At 37.4% G+C, this 26,533-nt stretch overlaps 2 protein-coding genes across 2 annotated transcripts in view; both read left to right on the top strand.

The window, feature by feature from the left end:
- The window catches only part of LOC117483761 (tripartite motif-containing protein 16-like), a 29,403-nt gene extending 3,302 nt beyond the window's left edge, over positions 1–26,101 (top strand). Inside the window, exon 2 of the mRNA XM_034132111.1 lies at positions 26,019–26,101. The gene's annotated coding sequence lies outside the window, so the exon portion shown is untranslated. The remainder of the gene's footprint in view (positions 1–26,018) is intronic.
- LOC117483764 (tripartite motif-containing protein 16-like) lies at positions 15,304–25,884 on the top strand. Its single transcript, XM_034132113.1, has 2 exons — positions 15,304–16,853; positions 25,700–25,884. The coding sequence occupies exons 1-2, from the start codon at positions 15,371–15,373 to the stop codon at positions 25,882–25,884; spliced, it is 1,668 nt and encodes a 555-aa protein (XP_033988004.1). The 5' UTR covers positions 15,304–15,370.
- Positions 26,102–26,533: the final 432 nt, after the last annotated feature.

Raw genomic sequence — 26,533 nt, 5'->3', positions numbered from 1 at the left:
TAAGTGTCCTGTGTTTCTGAATATTTGTGGGACCATTTCTGCGATTGGTTGCTGTTGAAGCAAGGTAATGTTTCCCCATTGTTGTTTGGTGGTGCGCAACTAAATAATAATGATTAATCTCAACTATTTCTGTGTTTGTGTTTCATTGATTCCTCTCTGTTTCATTCTTTCCTGTTGTGTGAGTGCTGGATCTCCACAACATTTTGGAGGTTCTACCGAGATTGCCGATGCTGGAGGTTGCTGTGTTTTTCCCTGGAGGTCTCAACTCACCCTGATCAGGCAGCTACATAGAAAGCTGTGGTAAACTCGAGGAATTGAGAAACCAGACTTGAGACTTCCACAGAAGAAATACCGACTCACAGTAAGCAAAACGTATTTGGAATTAAATGACTTTTGAAGTTGTATTGGTTAAAAGGAAGATGCAGAGGAGTGGATTTGAGATATTTAAGGCACAGTTATGGTTGAGATCTGTTGATTGTTTGTTTTGTTTGTTGGTCTTGTTTTATGTTGATAAATGTTTATACTGGAGAGATCACTGTATTCTGCTCGTAGTCTGCCTGAGAAGCTAAGGGTTTGATTGAGGGAATATGATCTTTGCTAGCCGTAAGGACATGTTATGCTGGAGGAATCACTGTATTTGCTCGTAGTCTTGAATTCTGCCTGAGAAGATCCTGATGATTTGTCTTAAGGTCCAGAGATTTATTGGCTGAGGAATACAAATTTGCTTTGCGAGCCAAGTGCACAAAAACAGGGTCGAGGGTCATGCCTGTTCCGGTCCGTTCGGTAATTAAGAGATTAATAAGTCCGATCTGAGTCGAGGGGGTTAAAAATATAAAAAGCTCTGCTCGCGACTCTGTGAATTCACTAAATACAAAAGTGGAGGAAACCATGTTTTGTCAGGCCGTAATGAGTTAGAGACTCAGTATAAAGCGCTAAATGTTTTGGTATACCATAGTTTGTTGTTTTAATTTCTTATTGGTCAAAGAAGCTGCAGTTTGAAATATGTCCCCCCTTCTCCTGAAAAGGCTGAGAGCTCCAGCCGGGGTGTGTCTGTCTTTGTCTGTGAAAGTATCTCCCCCTTCTCCCGATTCTGTAAAAGAGGAGATGCTCTAATTGTCGGCTGTGAGAGCAGCAGCTCGGAGTGTGTCTGCTTGTTATTTCGTCTAATGCCTGAAAGAAGGCTGCATTGTGTTTCTCTGTTTAAAACAAGGAGTGAAAGATCAACGAGTGATCTGAAGTTGGAGTGAATACATTGAAAATGAATAGATCAATGTGTGTTTTGAAGTAGTAGATATATTGAAATAAATAAGAAACAATAATTTGTTGCTATTTAAACATAGTCTTTGAGAACTGATTGTTACCATTGCATTGCATTGTGAATTTCATGGTATTTGTCATTTGACTAAGAATTGTACTTAATTATATTTCAAAGGCACTTAATTACATACAGTAAGGCAAAGTAAAAAGAGGTTTATGAAGTACATTAAGGTAAAGGTTTTATTCAAATTAAATATAATAGTGGATTTTTCCAACTAGTATAAAGACATAGAAAGAGGATAATTTGTTAAACATGAAATAACAAACTCACTGTAAGAAATATATATTGTAATGTTATTTAGGAGTTGTATTTATCATACAATAGTAACTCTCATTTGATGGTTGTTTAAAGTAGATAGGAAACTGAAAACGCAAACGATTCACCACAATTGTATTTTTAAAGTTTATGAAGAAAGAGTAGTAAGTAATAAGTAGGAGGTTTTTATAAGTTTGTCAGTCAGAAGGAATCTGTTAATGTTTAAGCATGACAGAGGTGCTGTACGATGCTTGCTCAAGCCATCTCAATGTTGGATAACATAAGAGGTCAAGTGTGATTGATGAGAGAAGCTTGTGGACAGGAGCAGCTGCAGGGCACAGTGAGGAAAGAGAGAGACAGGAGAATTAAGATGTTTTGAAGAGTCTAGAGAGAGTAAATGTTATATAAAGTTAACTACTATTCTGGAAAATGTTCCTATGGTTTACTGTTTTATGAGTAACATAAAATATAAATATATATATTTACTAGATATAAGAAAAACGTGCTTATCTAGGTTAACAGGAAATTGCTATTAACCAGTTTCAGCTGCAACTATCCTATCTTTGTTCTAAAGAGAACATACGTTGAATTTACAATTAATGTTAAGAAAGTTCACAATTTATATCATTAAAGACCGTTTTGGATTAATGGATTGTTCTTTAGGGCCCAGAGATATTTGTTCTTGGAATATATGGCGTGTCTGTCATAAACATTCGTGCTTAGATGGAATAAAGTGTTGAGATGTTCTCAAGAGTGGGAGTTTTCACAATGCTTTTTTGTTTTTATTTAAACAATTAAGTGATAAGGAAAGAAAACCGTTCCGTGATGATTTCTTTAGGTTTTAGCTTTAGTAATGAAGATTACATTTTGTGAGGAAACTTTTCCACCAATAATCCCTTTAAGTGTTCCAAAAAATATATTCATTAACTGTAATCAGATTACTTGGGTTTTTCAAATATAGCGCGGATTGAATACAGTTACTTGATGTTTTGTATTCTGTTACAACCTAACCATGCTTGTAACACAACTTAGATAAATAATTTGAAAAAGAATAGAATAAGCAAGTAGATAAAAGATGAATCTATAGTGTTTAAATGAAGGTAAAGTAAAAGTAAAGGAGAATGGTGTTTTATGAAAACTGTCATTCCTTATGGTTTTTAAAGATAAATCATCAGTTTTATGGACTTTGATGTTGAAATGGATCATGGTGGAGAAGGAAGACCTTTTTGGTTTCGAATTTAAGAAGATTTTAAAGATGATGTTTATGTTCTTTTCCTGACTAGAATTTTAAAAGCAGGACGTCAACTAGACAAAAGAGATTTTACAATGTAGTTTTACTATTTTTGATGAAGTAAAGAATCTGGGTAAACTACCACCATTAGTTTGTTTTAACATTCACATGTTTCAGCATTCCTGACCATATGGACACTCAGCCATTTTATAACCTGTTGGGGGAGAGATTTAAATTGAGTTTTTCTCTAGTAGCTGATTGGCTGTGATTACAGCAGCACTGGATAGTTATGCGCCACCTTTGGGTTGTACTCTGAATCAGTGTGTTGGTGAAATGTTGCTCACTACAGAAACAGAAGAAGTGTGCAAAGAACGCATCTCTGAGGAGGTTTTGACATTTTGCTTGTGATGGACATGAACCCTTGTTGTCAAGGCAACAGTGGTGTGAAGAGGAACTGCAATTTTTGGGGATTTCTACTGTCCAGAGGACAACGTGTGTCTGCTGATTGTAACACATTGATCCAAGAGTTTCCTTCCCTCCAGATGCCAGAGAGAGTTTCCTTGAGCCCACTGACCAGGGCCGTTTCTAGCTTTTTGGGGGCCCTGCCACTGACTACAGCTGCAGAGGACAACGAATCACTGACTGTTCTCATTTTGACAAGATCTTGAGACAGGCTTGTCTCAGACTGTTCAGACTCTGAAGAAATTATGCAATGATTTTACAGCATAACTGTGTAAGAGTTTTCCAGAGGGTGGTGTAGAACATTATGCTTAGTGTTTAAGAAGAGAGGCTGCTTGTTTAACGATGGTCTAGAATACTGAAAAGATTAATACTATTAATATGCTTATTTTGCATACAAGACATCTGATTATTATATCACACAGAATAATCTTGAAATATAAACTAGCTATGGGTAAAACGTGTGGTTGTTATACCATTGTTATAATGAACTAAAAATAAATAGGGAAATAGTGTCTGGTTAAAGATGAACTGATTTGATATCCTAGAGAGGGTTAGTTATATTGTGAATAACTTTACAAAGTATTTACTAATGTATTTTGAAGAACGAATAACAAAAAACACGAGTCCAGTTTTGTTTTTTAGAATTAAATTGTCTATTACAAAAAAAAAACTGTTCACCTTAGGTCTACCTTTAGACTTTGATAGTAAAGGAGTATTTAAGCTTATTTTTTATATATCTGACATTTTTTAAATATGTTGGCTATTCACTAGATAGAGATTTATTGAGGACATTTCTGAAGATTGAATATTTGTTCCATTTCTAATATTCCTATTTAAAACGTAATTTTAGAGTAACGAAGGCTGATGCTGAACTTGGAAAAATGTGTTAGTGGTTTGCATGTCGTAAACAAAGAGGCTTTGGTTTGTTCAATCACCAGTTAAATCTGATACAGTAATAATGATTTACTTTAGTACCTGGTACCGTAATATGGTTTGGTATGATTGGTTTGGTTAAAACTTAGTTTAACATCCTGAGGTAACATTATGAGATATGTTCACTTCTAAGGGTAAACAAATTAATAAAAAGGACTATTATTATTAATTAATTGAAATATTAATTAAAAAGGCCGATGACTGCAGGTTCACTTAGGGATGCCTTGCAATAACATTTGTCAGGCTTTGTGTTTCCCAGGGGCAGTACATTAATGAAGTGTATTGATAATTTGTTTGTTTAACATCTGAAACAAATTGTGCTGCAAACACGGGAAAAACTTTGTTGCATTGTTTGACATCAACACAATGATGTCACTGATTAAAAACTCCAGCTGGTAGAATATCAAAGTGCACAACTATAGGACATGAGATCTCGAGACTGACTTAGACTTTGCAAAGACTGAATGAATGTGAATTGATTTGTCAATTCCTGACTGTTACAGTAACACTGACCCACCGACAGAGTGATTTTATTTTGGGGTATACACAATGCTTTTGGCAATGGATTTCTGATTATGCAATATTAGTTGAACCATTGTGAGACATGACGCATGAAATTTGTCTGACTATGCATGATCCCTGCATGGCTTAATGACTATGTAACTTGATATTTAACATTGTTGATTCTTTTTGACAGGAGAAAGTTTTCCTGATGATGAGTCATAGGACTTTGAAATAACAATGTATGAGCAGATGGGTACTCTGAAGTATCTTACTTGGGGAAACATGGTCTCTATGGTTTGGAGGACAATGTTTCCAGGAGGGGTATAATGGGTTTATTGTTCTTGTTCACGTGAATTGTTTAACCCTCACATAATCCAAAGGGCAAATGAAACAACTTTTTGCCTAAACAACTTTTTGCCTAATGTTCGAAGTTGAGATCTGATTGGTTTCAGCACCGTGGCTGAACAATTTTGCAGAATATGTTTGTTGTGTGCTTAGGAAATTGTGGGTAAGTAAAAACACAACACAAACAACATTTCATGGTTTCAAGAAGTTTAAAAATTATAGGTAAGACTCTAAGACCTAGTGGTTGACTGTTTAGGCTGTTAACCCAGAATGCAAGTGCTATTTTCTACCCAGGTCAAAGCTGTCTTTCCCTTGCAATCTTGAGGAAGGAAGATGGATCATTCTGAGGCAGATGTTTAAAGAGCTGCGTCTGGAGGCAAACTGGAGTGTCAATGAAGGCAGCTGGATGACTACCTTCAGTTCCAGCTATTCTTCCACTGCTATTGTCTTATGGGTTTGGGTCAACACGAAGAACAAAACCCAAAATGTCTGAGATGATTTACAGCCAAGTATATTAGTAATCTCAAACTCCAGAGAAGAAGATCTACCGTAAACTGTTCTTTTAAAGAAGTCTCAGTTTTCTGACTACAGTTCCGTCCAATTCAAATGGTAATGATGTTGCTTCAGATGTCATCAAGGGATTTTGCTATGAGATGGGACATCACAGCATGAAGGCTAAGATAGATATTCCATCTAAAGGCTACGCATGGAGATCGGAACGTGCACACCCTGAAGAAGTGTTTACTGGACAATATAACAGAAGCAGAACGAGTGGACAACAGTTACATCTTGCTATAAGTGTTTTGGAAGATTTTTCATTATGTATAATCAAGTATTAAATTGAATGTTACTTTGTTAGTAGGTTATGTATGTAAGTTTGTTAAACTTGAATGGGACGAATAGATTTTTTCCTCTTAAGCATACTGAGGTTTTTAAATGATTTTCCATTTAAGTAAGAGTAGGTTAGCGCAAATTGTCTTTTCTTCCACTTTTTGTGTTATAATCAAAGAGGTGGTTTTTTGGCTATTTGTGAGTAGTACAGGTAACCCTGTGATTTCTGCCTTGAGTAAAATGATTATTCATTGATAAATATTTTTCAGAAAGTAATTTTGGACTTTCAAGGGCGGAACTCAGTAGGTTATCTGTAAGAGTTTTTTTTGTATGATCTGGAAACATAAATTAATAAAAGGAGGGAATGTTATGTCAAGTCTTGGACCTTCTCAATATAACTATGATTTAATTACAGTTTCCAGATATTGGAAGAGGCCCATGAGTCTCTTTGCTAATTATCAATGGTCTTTGCAATTAACAGCAGATGTACCCATGTTAAGTAAATTGGCAAAGGTCAGAGGAACTCCAAGAGAGGTCTTCCTCAGATATAATACAGTTAAAGTCTTGTTAGTTAGTGGTTCATATCCAGCATGCATTAGCTAAGAAACGATAAGGATGTTGGTGTGTGACATCTGGAACTTACATGTTGCTCTGATGTTGGTGCGTTCAAGTTTAGGAGACCTGACAATGTGTGTGCGTTAAACATGATTAGGGAACATGTTCGTGTGTCATTTAGGATACCTATAAGTGTCCTGTGTTTCTGAATATTTGTGGGACCATTTCTGCGATTGGTTGCTGTTGAAGCAAGGTAATGTTTCCCCATTGTTGTTTGGTGGTGCGCAACTAAATAATAATGATTAATCTCAACTATTTCTGTGTTTGTGTTTCATTGATTCCTCTCTGTTTCATTCTTTCCTGTTGTGTGAGTGCTGGATCGCCACAACACAGTCTTTTGTTTTTTTAATTTAAAAAATATTTGTAAATTATTTGTAAAATATTTGCATTTTTTATTTATTTTTAGGATTAAGAAAATAATAATAAATGAATGTGTATATCAGTATGTAGTGTCTCTACTTTAAAGAGTCCTCTCCTGATGTTCAGGTGTATATCAGTATTTAGTGTCTCTACTTTAAAGAGTCCTCTCCTGCTGATGTTCAGGTGTATATCAGTATGTAGTGTCTCTACTTTAAAGAGTCCTCTCCTGCTGATGTTCAGGTGTATATCAGTATGTAGTGTCTCTACTTTAAAGAGTCCTCTCCTGCTGATGTTCAGGTGTATATCAGTATGTAGTGTCTCTACTTTAAAGAGTCCTCTCCTGATGTTCAGGTGTATATCAGTATGTAGTGTCTCTACTTTAAAGAGTCCTCTCCTGCTGATGTTCAGGTGTATATCAGTATGTAGTGTCTCTACTTTAAAGAGTCCTCTCCTGCTGATGTTCAGGTGTATATCAGTATGTAGTGTCTCTACTTTAAAGAGTCCTCTCCTGCTGATGTTCAGGTGTATATCAGTATGTAGTGTCTCTACTTTAAAGAGTCCTCTCCTGCTGATGTTCAGGTGTATATCAGTATGTAGTGTCTCTACTTTAAAGAGTCCTCTCCTGCTGATGTTACCAGGGTAATCCAGGTTTATTTAAAATCCAAATTACATCTTAAATTGTTCACATTTCACCTTAGTATCTTGTAAATATGACTAATGTGTGGCTGCTAAGCATGAGTTTGTACCAAATTGACCCTAAGTATGAAGAGATTATTTTATATCAGTGATATGTTTTACTTTTGCGACACACTTCACCTTTTTATGCACGGTTTACCTCTTCTTATAAACCACTACAACTTACATAACCCCCCCCCCGTAATCTATCCCACAAATTGCTGAATTAGAGGAATATAAAATGAGAGTTTTTCTGGAGAAATCGCCTTACTGAATTTGCAATAGAAAAAAGTACAGAGACTGCATATAAAAGTCTATGATGCAATCATAACAAAAGCTGCATATTCAATATAAACAGCTCCATAATCACAGAGTGTGGTTCATAAAAACATGAACAGGTGGTGGTTTGCATATAATGTAGAAAAGTATGCACAGTAATGTCAGAGTGCATGGTGGTTAACACAGAAGCAACACCATTAGCCTTAGTGAGCATTGAGCGTTGAATAAATGTGAAATATTGTTCGAAATTTATTTAAATGTGTATTTTTGTAACCTGTGTGGACTTGATTTATGATCAGCTGATGTTTTGCTGGAGTAAGAACATCCCTTTATTGTTCTGTACCACTAGAGGGAGGCAGTCACCTGTGAAACAGCTCATTGCTTTCATTTCACACACTTTTCATCATGCAGGGACATTTTAGCATAATAGGTGACCTTTAAATATAAACACAATCCACTTACCTACACTGTATGTATGTCAACATATTCATAGATATGTAAAAACTGGTGCAGTGTTTGTAATTGGACGGTGCTTTTATTGTCAAAAGACTTTCACTTGAAGACTATTTGCACAACAGAATATTCAGAGATAAAGATACGATAAGATAAGAAGGACTTTATTGATCCTAATTTTGGGAAATGTTTGCGTTGCAGCAGAATAAAAAGACATGGCATTGTACCTTAGAGAAATTAATGATCTGATTTCTAAATAATAGTTTTAGTTTAGATAAACGTACAATATTTCAGCTCACCATTAGTTGTAGTAGTTAATCAGAATCAGAATCAGAAACAGGTTTATTACCAGGTAGGTTTACACGTACGAGGAATTTGACTTAGTGTCATGGTGCATAAAAACAAGAATTAAAAACACAGGTAGAGAACTAGAAAAATATTATACATTTTTGTGACCAGTTTACCCAAATGTCCCTCTACCTCCTCTCTGTTGTTTCCTCCTTCAGACCCGATATAAGACCAATGAGCCGGTGTGGGACGAGGCGTTCACCTTCCTGATCCATAACCCCCGCAGCCAGGAACTGGAGGTCGAGGTACGGAGGCTAATCTTAGTCTTTTTTTATATTTTCTTTGCTTCTTAAATATATAAGCAGTAGAGGCGAGACAGTCTGTGGAGAGACTCTGGATCTTAATTTTGACGATTCAGTGAAGAAAGAAGATGTCGAACTCTGTCCAAATTAAAGATTAAATTATCTAAAACCCCACTTCATATAGAGCGAGACAGAGCAGGAAACTGTTGTACTTATTCATAAAGATTTAATCAAAAATGCTAAAATGTAATGCTTTGATTCTGCAAACTGTCTCCAAAAAGCCTCTCTCTGTGGATCTTTTTTAACATTTTATTTTCTGCTGTAGTCAACATTACATTACATTGCATTTAGCTGACGCTTTTATCCAAAGCGACTTACAATAAGTGCATTCGACCAAGAAGATACAAACTAGAAGAAAACAGAATCATATAAGTACATCAGGTTTCATAGAGCCAAAACATTTCAAGTGCTACTCAACTGGCTTTAGATAAGCCAGTCCTTTGTTAGTATATAATTGCTTTGTTAGTAATTCTATCGCTCGAAGTGGAGTCGAAAGAGATGAGTTTTCAGAGTAAAATCGGCAGAACGCCGACACTCCACCGCTCCCATGTTTTTTTTTGTGTTGCCATAAGTTAGTCTCTCTCCGTTTGTGCGCTGGGCTAATGTTAATGCTAATAATGCTAATGCGAGCAAATAAAATGGCGGCTTCACAAAAACATTTCAGAGTTTTACGGTGTGTGGTTTGCAATTCGCCCAGCCAATCAGAAATTGGAACCTTTTCCTCCCCAGGAAAGTACCTGCTCTCTAGCAGGCACTAAAAAGGGGTGAAAAGGTTCGCCAAAAAAAGTTCTAGTTCCAGATCTTTTAGGTGTAAATGCAAAATCCCAGGAACTATCGGAACTATTCCTGGGAAAAGTACTCCGGTGTGAAAGCGCCTTGTGCTTTTAAACGTAGTATTTTAGCAGCTAATGATTGCTGATGTTTCCTCTCCTCCTCCTCCTCAGCTATGAGTTCAGTGTGTCTCTCGTGGAGCTCCACAGACGCACTCTGGACGTCGCGGTGAAGAACGGAGGAGGACTGCTCTCCAAACACAAAGGCCTTCTGGGAAAGGTACGCTCTCTCACTACAGATTCTACATGCTTCATTAAATACAGAAATGTCTTGAAATCAATCCAATTATCTATAAAGCAGTCTTTGTTTGAGGATTATGGATTTAAATCTTGAGTTTTGACAATATTCCAGTGTGTTCATCTACCTGAAATAGTGTTACAAGAGTATCTTCAAGGATGGTAGATTATTCTGCTCATGTCATATTTAAACTGTTTGCAGTCTTTTAAACACTTGATGTAGCATTTTTAAATAAGCTCTGTTGTCTTTTCTCCTCAGGTTCTGGTGGATTTGACGTACGAGGACACGTCTAAGGGTTGGACACAATGGTGAGTGATTGATATCTCACTTATTATTTATAAAACTCTGATCATACAAATATGAAGACCAACAAACAGCTCAGTTTCATGTATGATGTTAAGAAATCTTTGAATCAAAATAAAAGCATGTATCTGTCAGATTTCCCAAATAAAAGCATGGATCTGTCAGATTTTCAAAATAAAAGCATGTATCTGTCAGATTTCCAAAATAAAAGCATGTATCTGTCAGATTTTCAAAATAAAAGCATGTATCTGTCAGACTTCCAAAATAAAAGCATGTATCTGTCAGATTTCCAAAATAAAAGCATGTATCTGTCAGATTTCCAAAATAAAAGCATGGATCTGTCAGATTTTCAAAATAAAAGCATGTATCTGTCAGACTTCCAAAATAAAAGCATGTATCTGTCAGATTTCCAAAATAAAAGCGTGGATCTGTCCGATTTTCAAATAAAAGCTTCTCTTTCTCCTCCTGCAGGTATGAGCTGAGTGAAGATGGTCTGACGAAACCTCAACAACTATAGAGCGAAACAACCATCACAATCACCATCATCATCATCATCACAATCATCATCACCACAACCATCATCATCATCATCATCATCATCACCACAATGATACGAGACATCTATTATTTTTACTAAGTGTACAAAGTAAAGAAGAAGCAGCTTTGATCCATTTAACCACATCAGTCGCAAGGCAGACCTCCCCTTTAAGAAGAGCCAGGCTTTAAAGGGAGTATTCCACATGTAGAATATTCAATATATCACCAATACTACTATGTACTGCTGTGGAAAATATATTCCATATTTATAGGAGAATATATATACCAGCTGTAGATGAAGACAATCTATTTTTTTGCGGTAAAATATGTAAAAGTTTGTAAATATATAAACGATGACGCTCGACTAAAGAGGGCGCCGTGTTTGAGAGAGATTCAGGCCAAATGATTGTTTGTCGTTTTCTTTGATTTCTTTGAAAACATTCTAGACGCCACCAAAGAGACGAGAAGTCATTTTTTGTATTCTCTTCCCTCGTTTGCTTTCCTCTGGTTTAATTCCACTTTGATAACATGTGTTTAAAACATCTTAAAGATAAGTATAAGTACACACAGGGGCGCCGCTTGCAAAGAGGCAAGGCAGGGCTTGGGGCCCCGGACCAGAAGGGGGCCCCCAAAGAAGGTAGATTAAGAAGGTCCACAACATGAAACACCTTTTCATTTACTGCAAGGACATGTCGGGAAACCCCCTCAAGGCGGCCCCATGCATAGCGCGCCGTAAAATGCTGCTTCTTATTTTAAGTTTCGTTGCCTTGCTCCGCTCTGGGGGGGGGGGGGGGGGGGGAGAGAAGAGAGAGGAGAAGAGTGTGTTGGGGGCGCCACTGATGGCTGGTTTCGAGGGGCCCCCAGTGAATTTTTGCCTAGGGCCCCCTCAGACTCTAGAATCGCCACTGAGTACACAAAAGGTGTGTTGAATCCACAGTTTTTGTATCCGGTAATACACCTGTTGTTATTCTAGAATAAGGCCATTGTTATTGTTTTTAAAGCTGAATATATATTTTGTATCTATCTGGGATCATCAGTCGGTTTTAGCGAGTAGTTCTTATCTCAAATTAAGAGTATTTATAATTGAAAAAATGCCAAATTAGAGAGTCATGTATTGCAATTATATAAATAACATATTTATGGAGTAGTGTTCCCTTCCTTTATGAGAAAAGACCTATTTTTTCTGTTAAATATGAAAGTTAGAAGTTGAAAAAAAGACAGATTTATCCGTATTTCCCCAAATATTAGTATTGCAATTATCACGCATATTTTCTTCATTTATCTAAAGCCACTATGTATAAAAACACATTTTATACACATTTATGGTATTGTCATGTTCCCCGATTAATGTGTATCATAAAGAAACCATCACTTCCTGTCGGCTTTTCACAATAAGATATCTCCAGTTTTTTGTCTTTTATTTTGAAAATACAGGAATAAATCAGTGAATAAAGACAGTGCTTGTGATGTGATTAATGTGTAGCTATCCTAAAGAAAACATCACTTCCTGTCGGTTTTTCACAATAAAAGATATCCAGTGTTTTGTTTATTTGAATATCTTTTATTTTGAAAATACAGGAATAAACCAGTGAATAAAGACAGTGTTCGTGATGTTTAAATTACAGAAGAAATCTAATAAAAGTGGCTTGAAAAACTGATACAATTGGGAAAAAAAGACATTAACAAAATGTACACATTAACAGTTTACACTTTAAATTTACACCAAAAATATTCCTAGTACAAATATATGTTTGCACCACTTTTCACATTAATAAAAACACTTCTGATTGCTTTTTTATTTTTAAAAAGCTTTTTAATACACAAAAAAGTACATTTAAAAAATTCACATTGGTACCCAAACTAAGAGAAATTATCTGCAACACAAAAAAATGTCCCCTTTTTGTAACATTGTCAAAAATATGCGAAAGATAAGCTTTATTTACTGGCCAATAAATATGGACAAATAATGGCTTTAAAAATAAAGAAAATTGGAGTAAGATGACGACAAAATCTTCTGAAAAATATCAAATAATTACAAATAAATCCACAAATAACTACTTTTAAAATTGAGAAAATTGGAATTAATTGACATCTCATAAAATTAGAAATAAGGTCTAAAAAAATGTGCTTTTTTTTTTTTTTCTTTAGTTAGTCACCATTTCAGTCTGGGTTTATATCGTCAAGAGTTCCGCTATAATCAAGTTTTCCACATGTTGTTTATGAATCAACATGAGTCTTAACGTGTCAATAATACGTGTCATTTTTAGGTCTTGAAATTGTTGAAATTCACGTTTACTTATTTTATTTGGTGTACATATATTTGTTACCGCGCATATCATGTTTAAAAACTGCATTGATTTCACAGCACTTGCTCAAAAGGGATTTATATCAAACTACAACATAAATGTTAGTATTTAAAACAGTAAATAATATCGTTTCTTTTCAAATACACTCTCTTGCCATCAAGAAAGTATTTTACGCACATGTATGAACGCTCTGTTATGTATGTAATGTTTTATTACGTGTATTTTGCAGCTGTCACCCATTTCTATTCCTTGTTCCTGTTTTATTTTGAAAGGATCAAACTGTTTTCTCTTTTGGATGCGAGAGCTTCTCTGAAAGGCGGTTTTGTTGTTCCCCGTCTTCTTAATTTATCTTGTGCCTTAAGAGATATTTACGTGTATAAAAAAATAAGAAGATGCTTCAACGGTTTTTCCTCATGTGTCACAATGTCTCCTAAATGTCTTTTAAAAACAAATAAAGAGCTTTAGCTGGCTATAGCAGCATGGAGCTGTACAGCACTGTGTTTCTCATCATTTCTGTATTTATCATTGCACTGCTATTGGCTAGCGCTCCAACACATTGTACGTGATAGGCTAAGGAGCGGGACATCTCTAAGCGGTCGACCAATCACAACTGAACATTAAAGCATGGAGACATGTCCCAGTAGAGACACTACATACTGATATACACCTGAACATCAGCAGGAGAGGACTATTTAAAGTAGAGACACTACATACTGATATACACCTGAACATCAGCAGGAGAGGACTCTTTAAAGTAGAGACACTACATACTGATATACACCTGAACATCAGCAGGAGAGGACTCTTTAAAGTAGAGACACTACATACTGATATACACCTGAACATCAGCAGGAGAGGACTCTTTAAAGTAGAGACACTACATACTGATATACACCTGAACATCAGCAGGAGAGGACTCTTTAAAGTAGAGACACTACATACTGATATACACCTGAACATCAGTAGGAGAGGACTCTTTAAAGTAGAAACACTACATACTGATATACACCTGATATTCATATCAAAAATCCAAAGGAGCACAAATACAACAGCAGGAAACCTCCATTTGAAAAACAGGTTTATTTAAAATAATGTCCCTTTTTTTTAACCATTAAAAGTCCAAATTACATCTTAAATTGTTCACATTTCACCTTAAGTATCACACTCTGCTCTCATTACACCAGACCCATGTTTAGACACTGATGTTTTTAGGCCCACTACATTTCATATTACAACTTAGCATATTTGTATTGCAAACTACTTATCCGTAAGGGAATACAGAATACAGTACACAGAAATGCAAAAGCACAATGTACTGTTTGGGGCTGATAATAGAGGTAGAGTAGCTCTGTTTTACGACTTACAATGCTTGACAGAAACCCTGCACACTCCCAGATAACACAGATAAGAATTCAAGTAGACTATATTATATGTAATGTAGAACAACTTTCATGGCTGTATGAATGTAAAAGATGGTGTTTTAGTATATTAAAAAGTCGCTGACTGAAGAACTGGACAAAGTTCTTGCTGCTGTGTGCAGGTAACTGTGTTATTTCATCAACAATGTTACTTGCAAGAAGTGTGCATGAAAGGGTTAAAAAAGGGTTAAAGAAGTCAGCAAAACAGCCCCCAACACTTTGTTTTCCCTCAGTGGGATTGCCTTGTAGCCTCACTAACTTATTATAAGGACTTTGGAACAGGGTAATAGTCCTCTGCCACGTTGCCACTATAAAACCCTGATGAGCTATCCGTCTTCTTCCTGCTCTCATGCATATTTAAACTTATAAAACACAGCTTTTTCCACTGTCTCCTACAAAGGATGTTCATATGCACTATACTAATGCATGTTTTAAGACATCAGCCTATATGCTGCAGTTGTAGTAGATCTTCCAAGAATGACTGGACAAAGTGCTTGCTGCTGTGTTCATTTCAATTTCCTCAATTTACTCGCAGAAATCTCTCATTAAGTCAGCGAGAGAGCCTCAAAGCACCTTGTGTTTTCACAGTTGGATCAGCCTGAAAACTCTCACATTTACTGAAAGAAGCAGTGAGAGTGGACTTTGGAGCGGACTGTCTCTTTAACAACGCTCCCCCTTATGAATTGCGTCATACTTCCTGATGGGTGTAACCAGTGCATGAGCTGACAGGCCCTATTCACTGCACACACACATGATCAGATCACACTCACACTAGTTTCAGGTTTCAGGAAGTGAAACTCAGACACTCGCAGTCACTGAGAGGTGAAATGGCGCAGAAAGGAGTTCAGCTGGACCGGGAAACCTTCTCTTGTTCGATCTGTCTGGATCTACTGAAGGATCCGGTGGCGACTTCCTGTGGACACAGCTACTGCATGGACTGTATTCAAACCCACTGGGATAAAGAGGATGAGAAGAAAGTCTACAGCTGCCCTCAGTGTAGAAAGATCTTCACACCGAGGCCTGTCCTGCTGAAAAACACCATGTTAGCAGATTTAGTGGAGGAGCTGAAGAAGACTGGACTCCAAGCTGCTCCTGCTGATCACTGCTATGCTGGAGCTGAAGATGTGGCCTGTGATGTCTGCACTGGGAGAAAACTGAGAGCCTGTAAGTCCTGTCTGCAGTGTCTGGCCTCTTATTGTGACAAACACCTCCAGCCTCATCATGACGTAGCTCCATTAAAAAAACACAAGCTGGTGGAGCCCTCCAAGAAGCTTCAGGAGAACATCTGCTCTCGCCACGACGAGGTGATGAAGATGTTCTGCCGTACTGATCAGCAGTGTATCTGTTATCTCTGCTCTGTGGACGAACACAAAGGCCACGACACAGTGTCAGCTGCAGCAGAGAGGACTGAGAGGCAGAGAGAGCTGGAGGGGAGTCGACTAAACATCCAGCAGAGAATCCAGGACAGAGAGAAGGAGGTGAAGCGGCTTCAGCAGGAGGTGGAGGCCGTCAATGGCTCTGCTGATAAATCAGTGGAGGACAGTGAGAAGATGTTCACTGAGCTGATCCGTCTCATGGAGAAAAGAAGCTCTGATGTGAAGCAGCAGGTCAGATCCCAGCAGAAGAGTGAAGTGAGTCGAGTCAAAGAGCTTCAGGAGAAGCTGGAGCAGGAGATGGCTAAGCTGAAGAGGAGAGACGCTGAGCTTAAGCTGCTGTCTCACACAGAGGATCACAACCAGTTTCTGCACAGCTACCCCTCACTGTCAGCCCTCAGTGAACCTACACACTCATCCAGCATCAACATCCGTCCTCTGAGCTACTTTGAGGACGTGACGGTGGCCCTGTCAGCACTCAGAGACAAACTACAGGACGTCCTGAGAGAGGAATGGACAAACGTCTCACCGACTGAAGTGGATGTTTTACTGTCAGCAGCAGAGCCCACCACCAGAGCTGGGTTCTTACAATATTCACAGGAGATTACACTGGATCCAAACACAGCATGCACACGGCTGGTATTATCTGAGGGGAGCAGAAAAGCAACAGTCATGGAACAACATCAGTCTTATTCTAGTCACCCAGACAGATTCACTGGTTATCAGCAGGTCCTGAGTAGAGAGAGTCTGACTGGACGTTGTTACTGGGAGGTGGAGCGGAGAGGGGGAGTTCGTGTAGCAGTCGCATACAAGAATATCAGCAGAGCAGGGGGGGGGACTGAATGTTTCTTTGGATTCAATGACAAATCCTGGGTGTTAATTAGTGAGCAAAACAGTTATTCATTTAGTTACAACAGTATCCTCACTCCCGTCTCAGGTCCTCAGTCCTCCAGAGTAGGAGTGTACCTGGATCACAGAGCAGGTATTCTGTCCTTCTACAGCGTCTCTGAAACCATGACTCTCCTCCACAGAGTCCAGACCACATTCACTCAGCCGCTACATGCTGGAGTTTTGCTTCATGGTAAAGGAACCACAGCTGAGTTGTGTAAAGTGAAATAGCCTGAAGTCATTTGAGGAACTCTTCTACTTCTTAAACTCATTGTGTGTCCATCATTGTTGCTGAGAGCTGATTGTTCATGTCTTCACTGCACAGAGATCAGCTGTCAATCAAACATTATGGGATGTGCTTTAACATCTTCTCATGAGTCGTTCTGTAGATGTTGGAGTTTCTTTAGGCGGCGCTCCTTCCTGTGTCTGTTTAGCCATGGAGGCTGTCACTGCTCAGGAGGATTTCTGTTAACCTCAACTCATATTTCTCTGCATGGAAATGTAAACTTTGCTCTAAATATTTGTTGAATATCGATATTGATGTATTTGTATGTTGTTGTTTCTCTTGTAAAGCATGAGAGAGAGAAAGCACCAGAGCTTCTTTCATTGTAGATATTTTATTCTAAATGTCTTCAATGTGTTACTAAGTCTCAAAGTGTTGAATGCATAAAGGAAAGTTTGAAGAAGGAAATAAAACACATTAAAAGAAAAGCTAACAGGTTGAGTTTGTAATACATTGTGTTTCTATTTTCAAGATGTGAGATGAGTGCCACATTTACATGTCTGTACAAAATAAAATGTTGGGGTTTTTCTTGTTAATAAAAAAGCAAAGAGGAAAAAATCTCAGTCTTGTTTTTTTAATTAAAAAAATATTTGTAAATAATTTTTCTGAAACAAGATATTTGCATTTTTTACTTATTTTTAGGATTAAGAAAATAATAATAAATGAATGTGTATATCAGTATGTAGTGTCTCTACTTTAAAGAGTCCTCTCCTGCTGATGTTCAGGTGTATATCAGTATGTAGTGTCTCTACTTTAAAGAGTCCTCTCCAGCTGATGTTCAGGTGTATATCAGTATGTAGTGTCTCTACTTTAAAGAGTCCTCTCCTGCTGATGTTACCAGGGTAATTCAGGTTTATTTAAAATACATTCCCAGTGCTTTTACCCTTTTAAAATCCAAATTACATCTTAAATTGTTCACATTTCACCTTAGTATCTTGTAAATATGACTAATGTGTGGCTGCATGAGTTTGTACCAAATTGACCCTAAGTATGAAGAGATTATTTTATATCAGTGATATGTTTTACTTTTGCGACAAACTTCACCTTTTTATGCACGGTTTACCTCTTCTTATAAACCACTACAATTTACATAAACCTATCTAATATATCCCACAAATTGATGAATTAGAGGAATACAAGATGAGAGTTTTTCTGGAGAAATCCCCTTACCGAATTTTCAATAAAAAAAGTACAGAGACTGCATATAAAAGTCTATGATGCAATCATAACAAAAGCTGCATATTCAATATAAACAGCTCCATAATCACAGAGTGTGGTTCATAAAAACATGAACAGGTGGTGGTTTGCATATAATGTAGAAAAGTATGCACAGTAATGTCAGAGTGCATGGTGGTTAACACAGAAGCAACACCATTAGCCTTAGTGAGCATTGAGCGTTGAATAAATGTGAAATATTGTTCGAAATGTATTTAAATGTGTATTTTTGTAACCTGTGTGGACATGATTTATGATCAGCTGATGTTTTGCTGGAGTAAGAACATCCCTTTATTGTTCTGTACCACTAGAGGGAGGCAGTCACCTGTGAAACAGCTCATTGATTTCATTTCACACACTTTTCATCATGCAGGGACATGTTAGCATAATAGGTGACCTTTAAATATAAACACAATCCACTTACCTACACTGTATGTATGTCAACATATTCATAGATATGTAAAAACTGGTGCAGTGTTTGTAATTGGACGGTGCTTTTATTGTCAAAAGACTTTCACTTGAAGACTATTTGCACAACAGAATATTCAGAGATAAAGATACGATAAGATAAGAAGGACTTTATTGATACTAATTTTGGGAAATGTTTGCGTTGCAGCAGAATAAAAAGACATGGCATTGTACCTTAGAGAAATTAATGATCTGGTTTCTAAATAATAGTTTTAGTTTAGATAAACGTACAATATGTCAGCTCACCATTAGTTGTAGTAGTTAATCAGAATCAGAATCAGAAACAGGTTTATTACCAGGTAGGTTTACACGTACGAGGAATTTGACTTAGTGTCATGGTGCATAAAAACAAGAATTAAAAACACAGGTAGAGAACTAGAAAAATATTATACATTTTTGTGACCAGTTTACCCAAATGTCCCTCTACCTCCTCTCTGTTGTTTCCTCCTTCAGACCCGATATAAGACCAATGAGCCGGTGTGGGACGAGGCGTTCACCTTCCTGATCCATAACCCCCGCAGCCAGGAACTGGAGGTCGAGGTACGGAGGCTAATCTTAGTCTTTTTTTATATTTTCTTTGCTTCTTAAATATATAAGCAGTAGAGGCGAGACAGTCTGTGGAGAGACTCTGGATCTTAATTTTGACGATTCAGTGAAGAAAGAAGATGTCGAACTCTGTCCAAATTAAAGATTAAATTATCTAAAACCCCACTTTATATAGAGTGAGAGAGAGCAGGAAACTGTTACTTATTCATAAAGATTTTATCAAAATTGCTATAATTTAATGCTTTGATTCTGCAAACTGTCTCCAAAAAGTCTCTCTCTGTGAGTCTTTTTAAATATTTTCTTTGCTGCTCTAGTCTAAACATTATTCGCAGTAAAGGCGAGACCAGTGGCGGTTCTAGATCATTTTACATGGGGTGGCAAAGGGGGGGCAAGAGGTCATGCCAAGGTGGCATGGGAGGGCGGACAGTACGTGGTATTTTATACTGTATATAACCTATTTATTGTTCATTCATGCCCTAACACAAGTGTTCTTAATTCACAAGAGAAACCAGGTGTTCAGACAAACAATCGGGTGCCCTTTGAGTCCCCCAAGCTTACTTCAACAATTTTAAATGAAAGGAAACTACTAAATGTATTTTAAAGCAATGAATTAATGGAACAGGTTGTTTTGCATTACGATGTAAAACTAAATATATATATATTTTTTGTTTTAAAAAAATTGGTTGTCTTAGTTGAAGATAGACATATTTGCATGTCCTCACTAAGCATTATTATATATTAATTTAATATTAAACAAATCAAAATGGCCAATTATCCCAAAATGTTGCTGCTAATATAATCATATGCTTGTCACCTTTAACTGATCAAAAAGAAAATCTGAAAAAATACTTGAATTATCTATGAAATTGCAATATTGACACACATCCCTCAGTTTGTTTCAACCCCGTCACGCCATACCATTTACCCTCCTATTAAGTTAAAATAATGGATCAGTCCATGTGTGATCTGCATTGAGGGAATTACATCACAAAAGTCTTCTGAAGAAAAGATGGCAAAGAAAGGCAAGTGTCAGTTTCTTCTCTTACCTATATTTCAGTTTTCGTATTTTCAGATTAAGATTGACAAGCTCAACATTTCAACTCTGCTATATGAATTAATAATAGTAAATAATTGTTTATTACAAAATAAACAATAGTTTTGCAAAATATTACAATTGTGTAATGTCCTTGACTTCCATGTGGTGCCATATCTTAGCTAAACAAGGTCTCATGGCTACTGTTTGTCAAAAACTTCAACCCTGTTAAATGTTTTCAAGGAAATTCCTAGTAATTATTTATATGTTGTGCCTGAGGTGGGAAAATGTAAGTAGTCCACTACCAGATGTTATGAGCAAACATTTTGGTTTATTTTTCAAAGATGTAAAGACCCAAAAGGCACCCGATTCAGAGAATACTCAGAATTCTGCTTACTGTAAGTACAGTAAAAGCACTTAGTTATAATTAAGTACACAAATGACATCACCCATCTCTTAGAGAGCTAAAGGTGACCTGTGCAGCAACACATTTCAATACATATGTGTCAATACTAAGAGCTGCTAGATTGTGCTGCTGTAATGGAATATGTAAGGAGAATAAGAACATACCATGTGGTCCAGCTGGAGTCTCATCCGCCTCCTGATCCCTGCCTCTGTCCCTCTTTCTGACACTTCATCTGTATTCCTCACATACATTCTTCTTCACTAATGTCTTCATCTCCTCCTCTTCCTCCTGCTCTGACCCTCCTGGTCTCTTCAGTGAACTCTCTTCTTCTTTCTGTTCATCCTGATCACTTCTCAGATATGTTCATTTCAAACCTTTATTGTTGTCTGTTATTAGAAGTATTCGATGTTCTCGCGTCCAGGAGAGGAGCTTAGAATGAAGAGACTAATGGAGTCTCCGAAAAGGTTCAAATTGGTTGAGTTGAATTAAATGGCACGATGATACAACAAGCAGAGGGTAAGGGAAAAGACAAAGCCGGTGATGTCTCAGGTGGCTGCAGCGAAGAAGGAGTCCTGAATTGTCCTCTGCCGTTCTCCTTTATCCTCTCCTCGTTCCCTCCCGCTGTGAAGATAGGGGGTACGTCCTCCTCGGTCTTCGATGTTTGACATCGCGTAAAACAGAGGACTTTGACATTCTGTATTCCCTGTCTACTTCCTTAAGCCTTTTCTCCTTCTTATCTCTTTCATGACTTTCTATTTAATACCTTATAAACAGCTGTAGGTTAGTTTAAATTGTAACTGATACAATTGGGAAAAAATGACATTAACAAAATGTACACATTAACAGTTTACACTTTAAATTTACACCAAAAATATTCCTAGTACAAATATATGTTTGCACCACTTTTCACATTAATAAAAACACTTCTGATTGTCTTTTTTATTTTTAAAAAGCTTTTTAATACACAAAAAAGTACATTTAAAAAATTCACATTGGTACCCAAACTAAGAGAAATTATCTGCAACACAAAAAAATGTCCCCTTTTTGTAACATTGTCAAAAATATGCGAAAGATAAGCTTTATTTACTGGCCAATAAATATGGACAAATAATGGCTTTAAAAATAAAGAAAATTGGAGTAAGATGACGACAAAATCTTCTGAAAAATATCAAATAATTACAAATAAATCCACAAATAACTACTTTTAAAATTGAGAAAATTGGAATTAATTGACATCTCCTAAAATTAGAAATAAGGTCTAAAAAAATGTGCTTTTTTTTTTTTTTTCTTTAGTTTGTCACCATTTCAGTCTGGGTTTATATCGTCAAGAGTTCCGCTATAATCAAGTTTTCCACATGTTTATGAATCAACATGAGTCTTAACGTGTCAATAATACGTGTCATTTTTAGGTCTTGAAATTGTTGAAATTCACGTTTACTTATTATTTTATTTGGTGTACATATATTTGTTACCGCGCATATCATGTTTAAAAACTGCATTGATTTCACAGCACTTGCTCAAAAGGGATTTATATCAAACTACAACATAAATGTTAGTATTTAAAACAGTAAATAATATCGTTTCTTTTCAAATACACTCTCTTGCCATCAAGAAAGTATTTTACGCACATGTATGAACGCTCTGTTATGTATGTAATGTTTTATTACGTGTATTTTGCAGCTGTCACCCATTTCTCTTCCTTGTTCCTTTTTTATTTTGAAAGGATCAAACTGTTTTCTCTTTTGGATGCGAGAGCTTCTCTGAAAGGCGGTTTTGTTGTTCCCCGTCTTCTTAATTTATCTTGTGCCTTAAGAGATATTTACGTGTATAAAAAAATAAGAAGATGCTTCAACGGTTTTTCCTCATGTGTCACAATGTCTCCTAAATGTCTTTTAAAAACAAATAAAGAGCTTTAGCTGGCTATAGCAGCATGGAGCTGGACAGCACTGTGTTTCTCATCATTTCTGTATTTATCATTGCACTGCTATTGGCTAGCGCTCCAACACATTGTACGTGATAGGCTAAGGGGCGGGACATCTCTAAGCGGTCGACCAATCACAACTGATCATTAAAGCATGGAGACATGTCCCAGTAGAGACACTACATACTGATATACACCTGAAATTCAGCAGGAGAGGACTCTTTAAAGTAGAGACACTACATACTGATATACACCTGAACATCAGCAGGAGAGGACTCTTTAAAGTAGAGACACTACATACTGATATACACCTGAACATCAGCAGGAGAGGACTTTTTAAAGTAGAGACGCTACATACTGATATACACCTGAACATCAGCAGGAGAGAACTCTTTAAAGTAGAGACACTACATACTGATATACACCTGAACATCAGCAGGAGAGGACTCTTTAAAGTAGAGACACTACATACTGATATACACCTGAACATCAGCAGGAGAGGACTCTTTAAAGTAGAGACACTACATACTGATATACACCTGAACATCAGCAGGAGAGGACTCTTTAAAGTAGAGACACTACATACTGATATACACCTGAACATCAGCAGGAGAGGACTCTTTAAAGTAGAGACACTACATACTGATATACACCTGAACATCAGCAGGAGAGGACTCTTTAAAGTAGAGACACTACATACTGATATACACCTGATGTTCAGATCAAAAATCCAAAGGAGCACAAAAACAACAGCAGGAAACCTCCATTTGAAAAACAGCTGCAGTTTACTTTATTTTTAACCTTTTGAAATAAAATCTCAGAAATCAGAAAAATGCTCAATTTAATTTCTGAGGTGTTGTTTTTTTTTGGCAGCTAGACTTCATCACTTATGTTGCTCTCACAGCAAAAATGCATTCATGACACAATCTTAATTGTGTTTATAAAAGATTTAAGGGTAATTCAGGTTTATTTAAAATAATGTCCCTTTTTTTTAACCATTAAAAGTCCAAATTACATCTTAAATAATTCATATTTCACCTTAAGTATCACACTCTGCTCTCATTACACCAGACCCATGTTTAGACACTGATGTTTTTAGGCCCACTACATTTCATATTACAACTTGGCATATTTGTATTGCAGACTACTTATCCGTAAGGGAATACAGAATACAGTACACAGAAATGCAATAGCACAATGTACTGTTTGGGGCTGATAATATAGGTAGAGTAGCTCTGTTTTACGACTTACAATGCTTGACAGAAACCCTGCACACTCCCAGATAACACAGATAAGAATTCAAGTAGGCTATATTATATGTAATGTAGAACAACTTTCATGGCTGTATGAATGTAAAAGATGGTGTTTTAGTATATTAAAAAGTCGCTGAATGAAGAACTGGACAAAGTTCTTGCTGCTGTGTGCAGGTAACTGTGTTATTTCATCAACTATGTGACTTGCAAGAAGTGTGCATGAAAGGGTTAACAAAGGGTTAAAGAAGTCAGCAAAACAGCCCCCAACACTTTGTTTTCCCTCAGTGGGATTGCCTTGTAGCCTCACTAACTTATTATAAGGACTTTGGAACAGGGTAATAGTCCTCTGCCACGTTGCCACTATAAAACCCTGATGAGCTATCCGTCTTCTTCCTGCTCTCATGCATATTTAAACTTATAAAACATATCTCAGTGGTGACCCCTCCTCATCGATGGTGGGCGGTGACGTAGGGAGGGAACTTCCCTCCTCTTTCTCATTGTCTTAGTTTCTCTGATTAGATCATCTCTCTGAGTGAATCTTAAATGTATGTGTGATCAACAGATGCTTTTTTAGGGTGAGATGGTTTTGCATACAGTGACAGAGGGGGTATCAGCTGCTATGACAAAGCTTGTAGGTGTAATTTCTAACACCTCCCCTTCTCAGGTTGCAACGAGTAACATGTTAAATGAGAAAGCTGTTTCCTCATTCTCTGCATTGAGTGAGCAAAAGCAGGAAGAGAGGAGATTTGTCGTCCGTCAGAGATTGTTTCTGTTCAGAGAAAGTGGATATTTTACCTTCTGTCTGCAGTCCGTAACTATCACTGAGAGGTGAGATGGCACATGGAGGAGTTCAGCTGGACCGTGAAACCTTCTCTTGTTCGATCTGTCTGGATCTACTGAAGGATCCGGTCACTATTCCCTGTGGACACAGCTACTGCATGGACTGTATCAAACACCACTGGGATGGAGAGCTAAGCCACAGCTGCCCTCAGTGTAGAAAGAGCTTCACACCGAGGCCTGTCCTGCTGAAAAGCACCATGTTAGCAGATTTAATGGAGGAGCTGAAGAAGACTGGACTCCAAGCTGCTCCTGCTGATCACTGCTATGCTGGAGCTGAAGATGTGGCCTGTGATGTCTGCACTGGGAGAAAACTGAGAGCCTGTAAGTCCTGTCTGCAGTGTCTGGCCTCTTATTGTGACGAACACCTCCAGCCTCATTATGACGCAGCTACGTTTAAAAAACACAAGCTGGTGGAGCCCTCCAAGAAGCTCCAGGAGAACATCTGCTCTCGTCACGACGAGGTGATGATGTTCTGCCGCACTGATCAGCAGTGTATCTGTTATCTCTGCTCTGTGGACGAACACAAAGGCCACGACACGGTGTCAGCTGCAGAGCCCACCACCAGAGCTGGGTTCTTACAATATTCACAGGGAATCACACTGGATCCAAACACAACATACACAGAGCTGTTATCATCTGAGGGGAGCAGAAAAGCAACATTCATGAAACAACATCAGTCTTATTCTAGTCACCCAGACAGATTCACTGTATATTCTCAGGTCCTGAGTAGAGAGAGTCTGACTGGACGTTGTTACTGGGAGGTGGAGTGGAGAGGGGTAAGAGTTCATGTAGCAGTCGCATACAAGAATATCAGCAGAGCAGGGAGGGGGCTTGAACGTGTATTTGGATACAATGACAAATCCTTGTCCTTAGAGTGTGACCAAAACAGATATTCATTTTGTTACAACAGTATCCTCACTCCCGTCTCAGGTCCTCCGTCCTCCAGAGTAGGAGTGTACCTGGATCACAGAGCAGGTATTCTGTCCTTCTACAGCGTCTCTGAAACCATGACTCTCCTCCACAGAGTCCAGACCACATTCACTCAGCCGCTACATGCTGGACTTGCATATGGTTATGGTCATGGAGACACAGCTGAGTTTTGTAAACTGAAATAGCCTGAAGTCATTTGAGGAACTCTTCTACTTCTTAAACTCATTGTGTGTCCATCATTGTTGCTGAGAGCTGATTGTTCATGTCTTCACTGCACAGAGATCAGCTGTCAATTAAACATTATGGGATGTGCTTTAACATCTTCTCATGAGTTGTTCTGTAGATGTTGGAGTTTCTTTAGGCGGCGCTCCTTCCTGTGTCTGTTTAGCCATGGAGGCTGTCACTGCTCAGGAGGATTTCTGTTAACCTCAACTCATATTTCTCTGCATGGAAATGTAAACTTTGCTCTAAATATTTGTTGAATATCGTTATTGATGTATTTGTATGTTGTTGTTTCTCTTGTAAAGCATGAGAGAGAGAAAGCAACAGAGCTTCTTTCATTGTAGATATTTTATTCTAAATGTCTTCAATGTGTTTCTAAGTCTCAATGTGTTGAATGCATAAAGGAAAGTTTGAAGAAGGAAATAAAACACATTAAAAGAAAAGCTAACAGGTTGAGTTTGTAATAAATTGTGTTTCTATTTTCAAGATGTGAGATGAGCGCCACATTTACATGTCTGTACAAAATAAAATGTTGAGGTTTTTCTTGTTAATAAAAAAGCTAAGAGGACAAAATCTCAGTGTTGTTTTTTTAATGAAAAAAATATTGGTAAA

This window comes from Trematomus bernacchii, unplaced genomic scaffold (genome assembly GCF_902827165.1).
Source record: "Trematomus bernacchii unplaced genomic scaffold, fTreBer1.1, whole genome shotgun sequence".
Lineage (NCBI taxonomy): Eukaryota > Metazoa > Chordata > Actinopteri > Perciformes > Nototheniidae > Trematomus > Trematomus bernacchii.
This window is presented reverse-complemented; position numbering and strand designations above follow the sequence as displayed.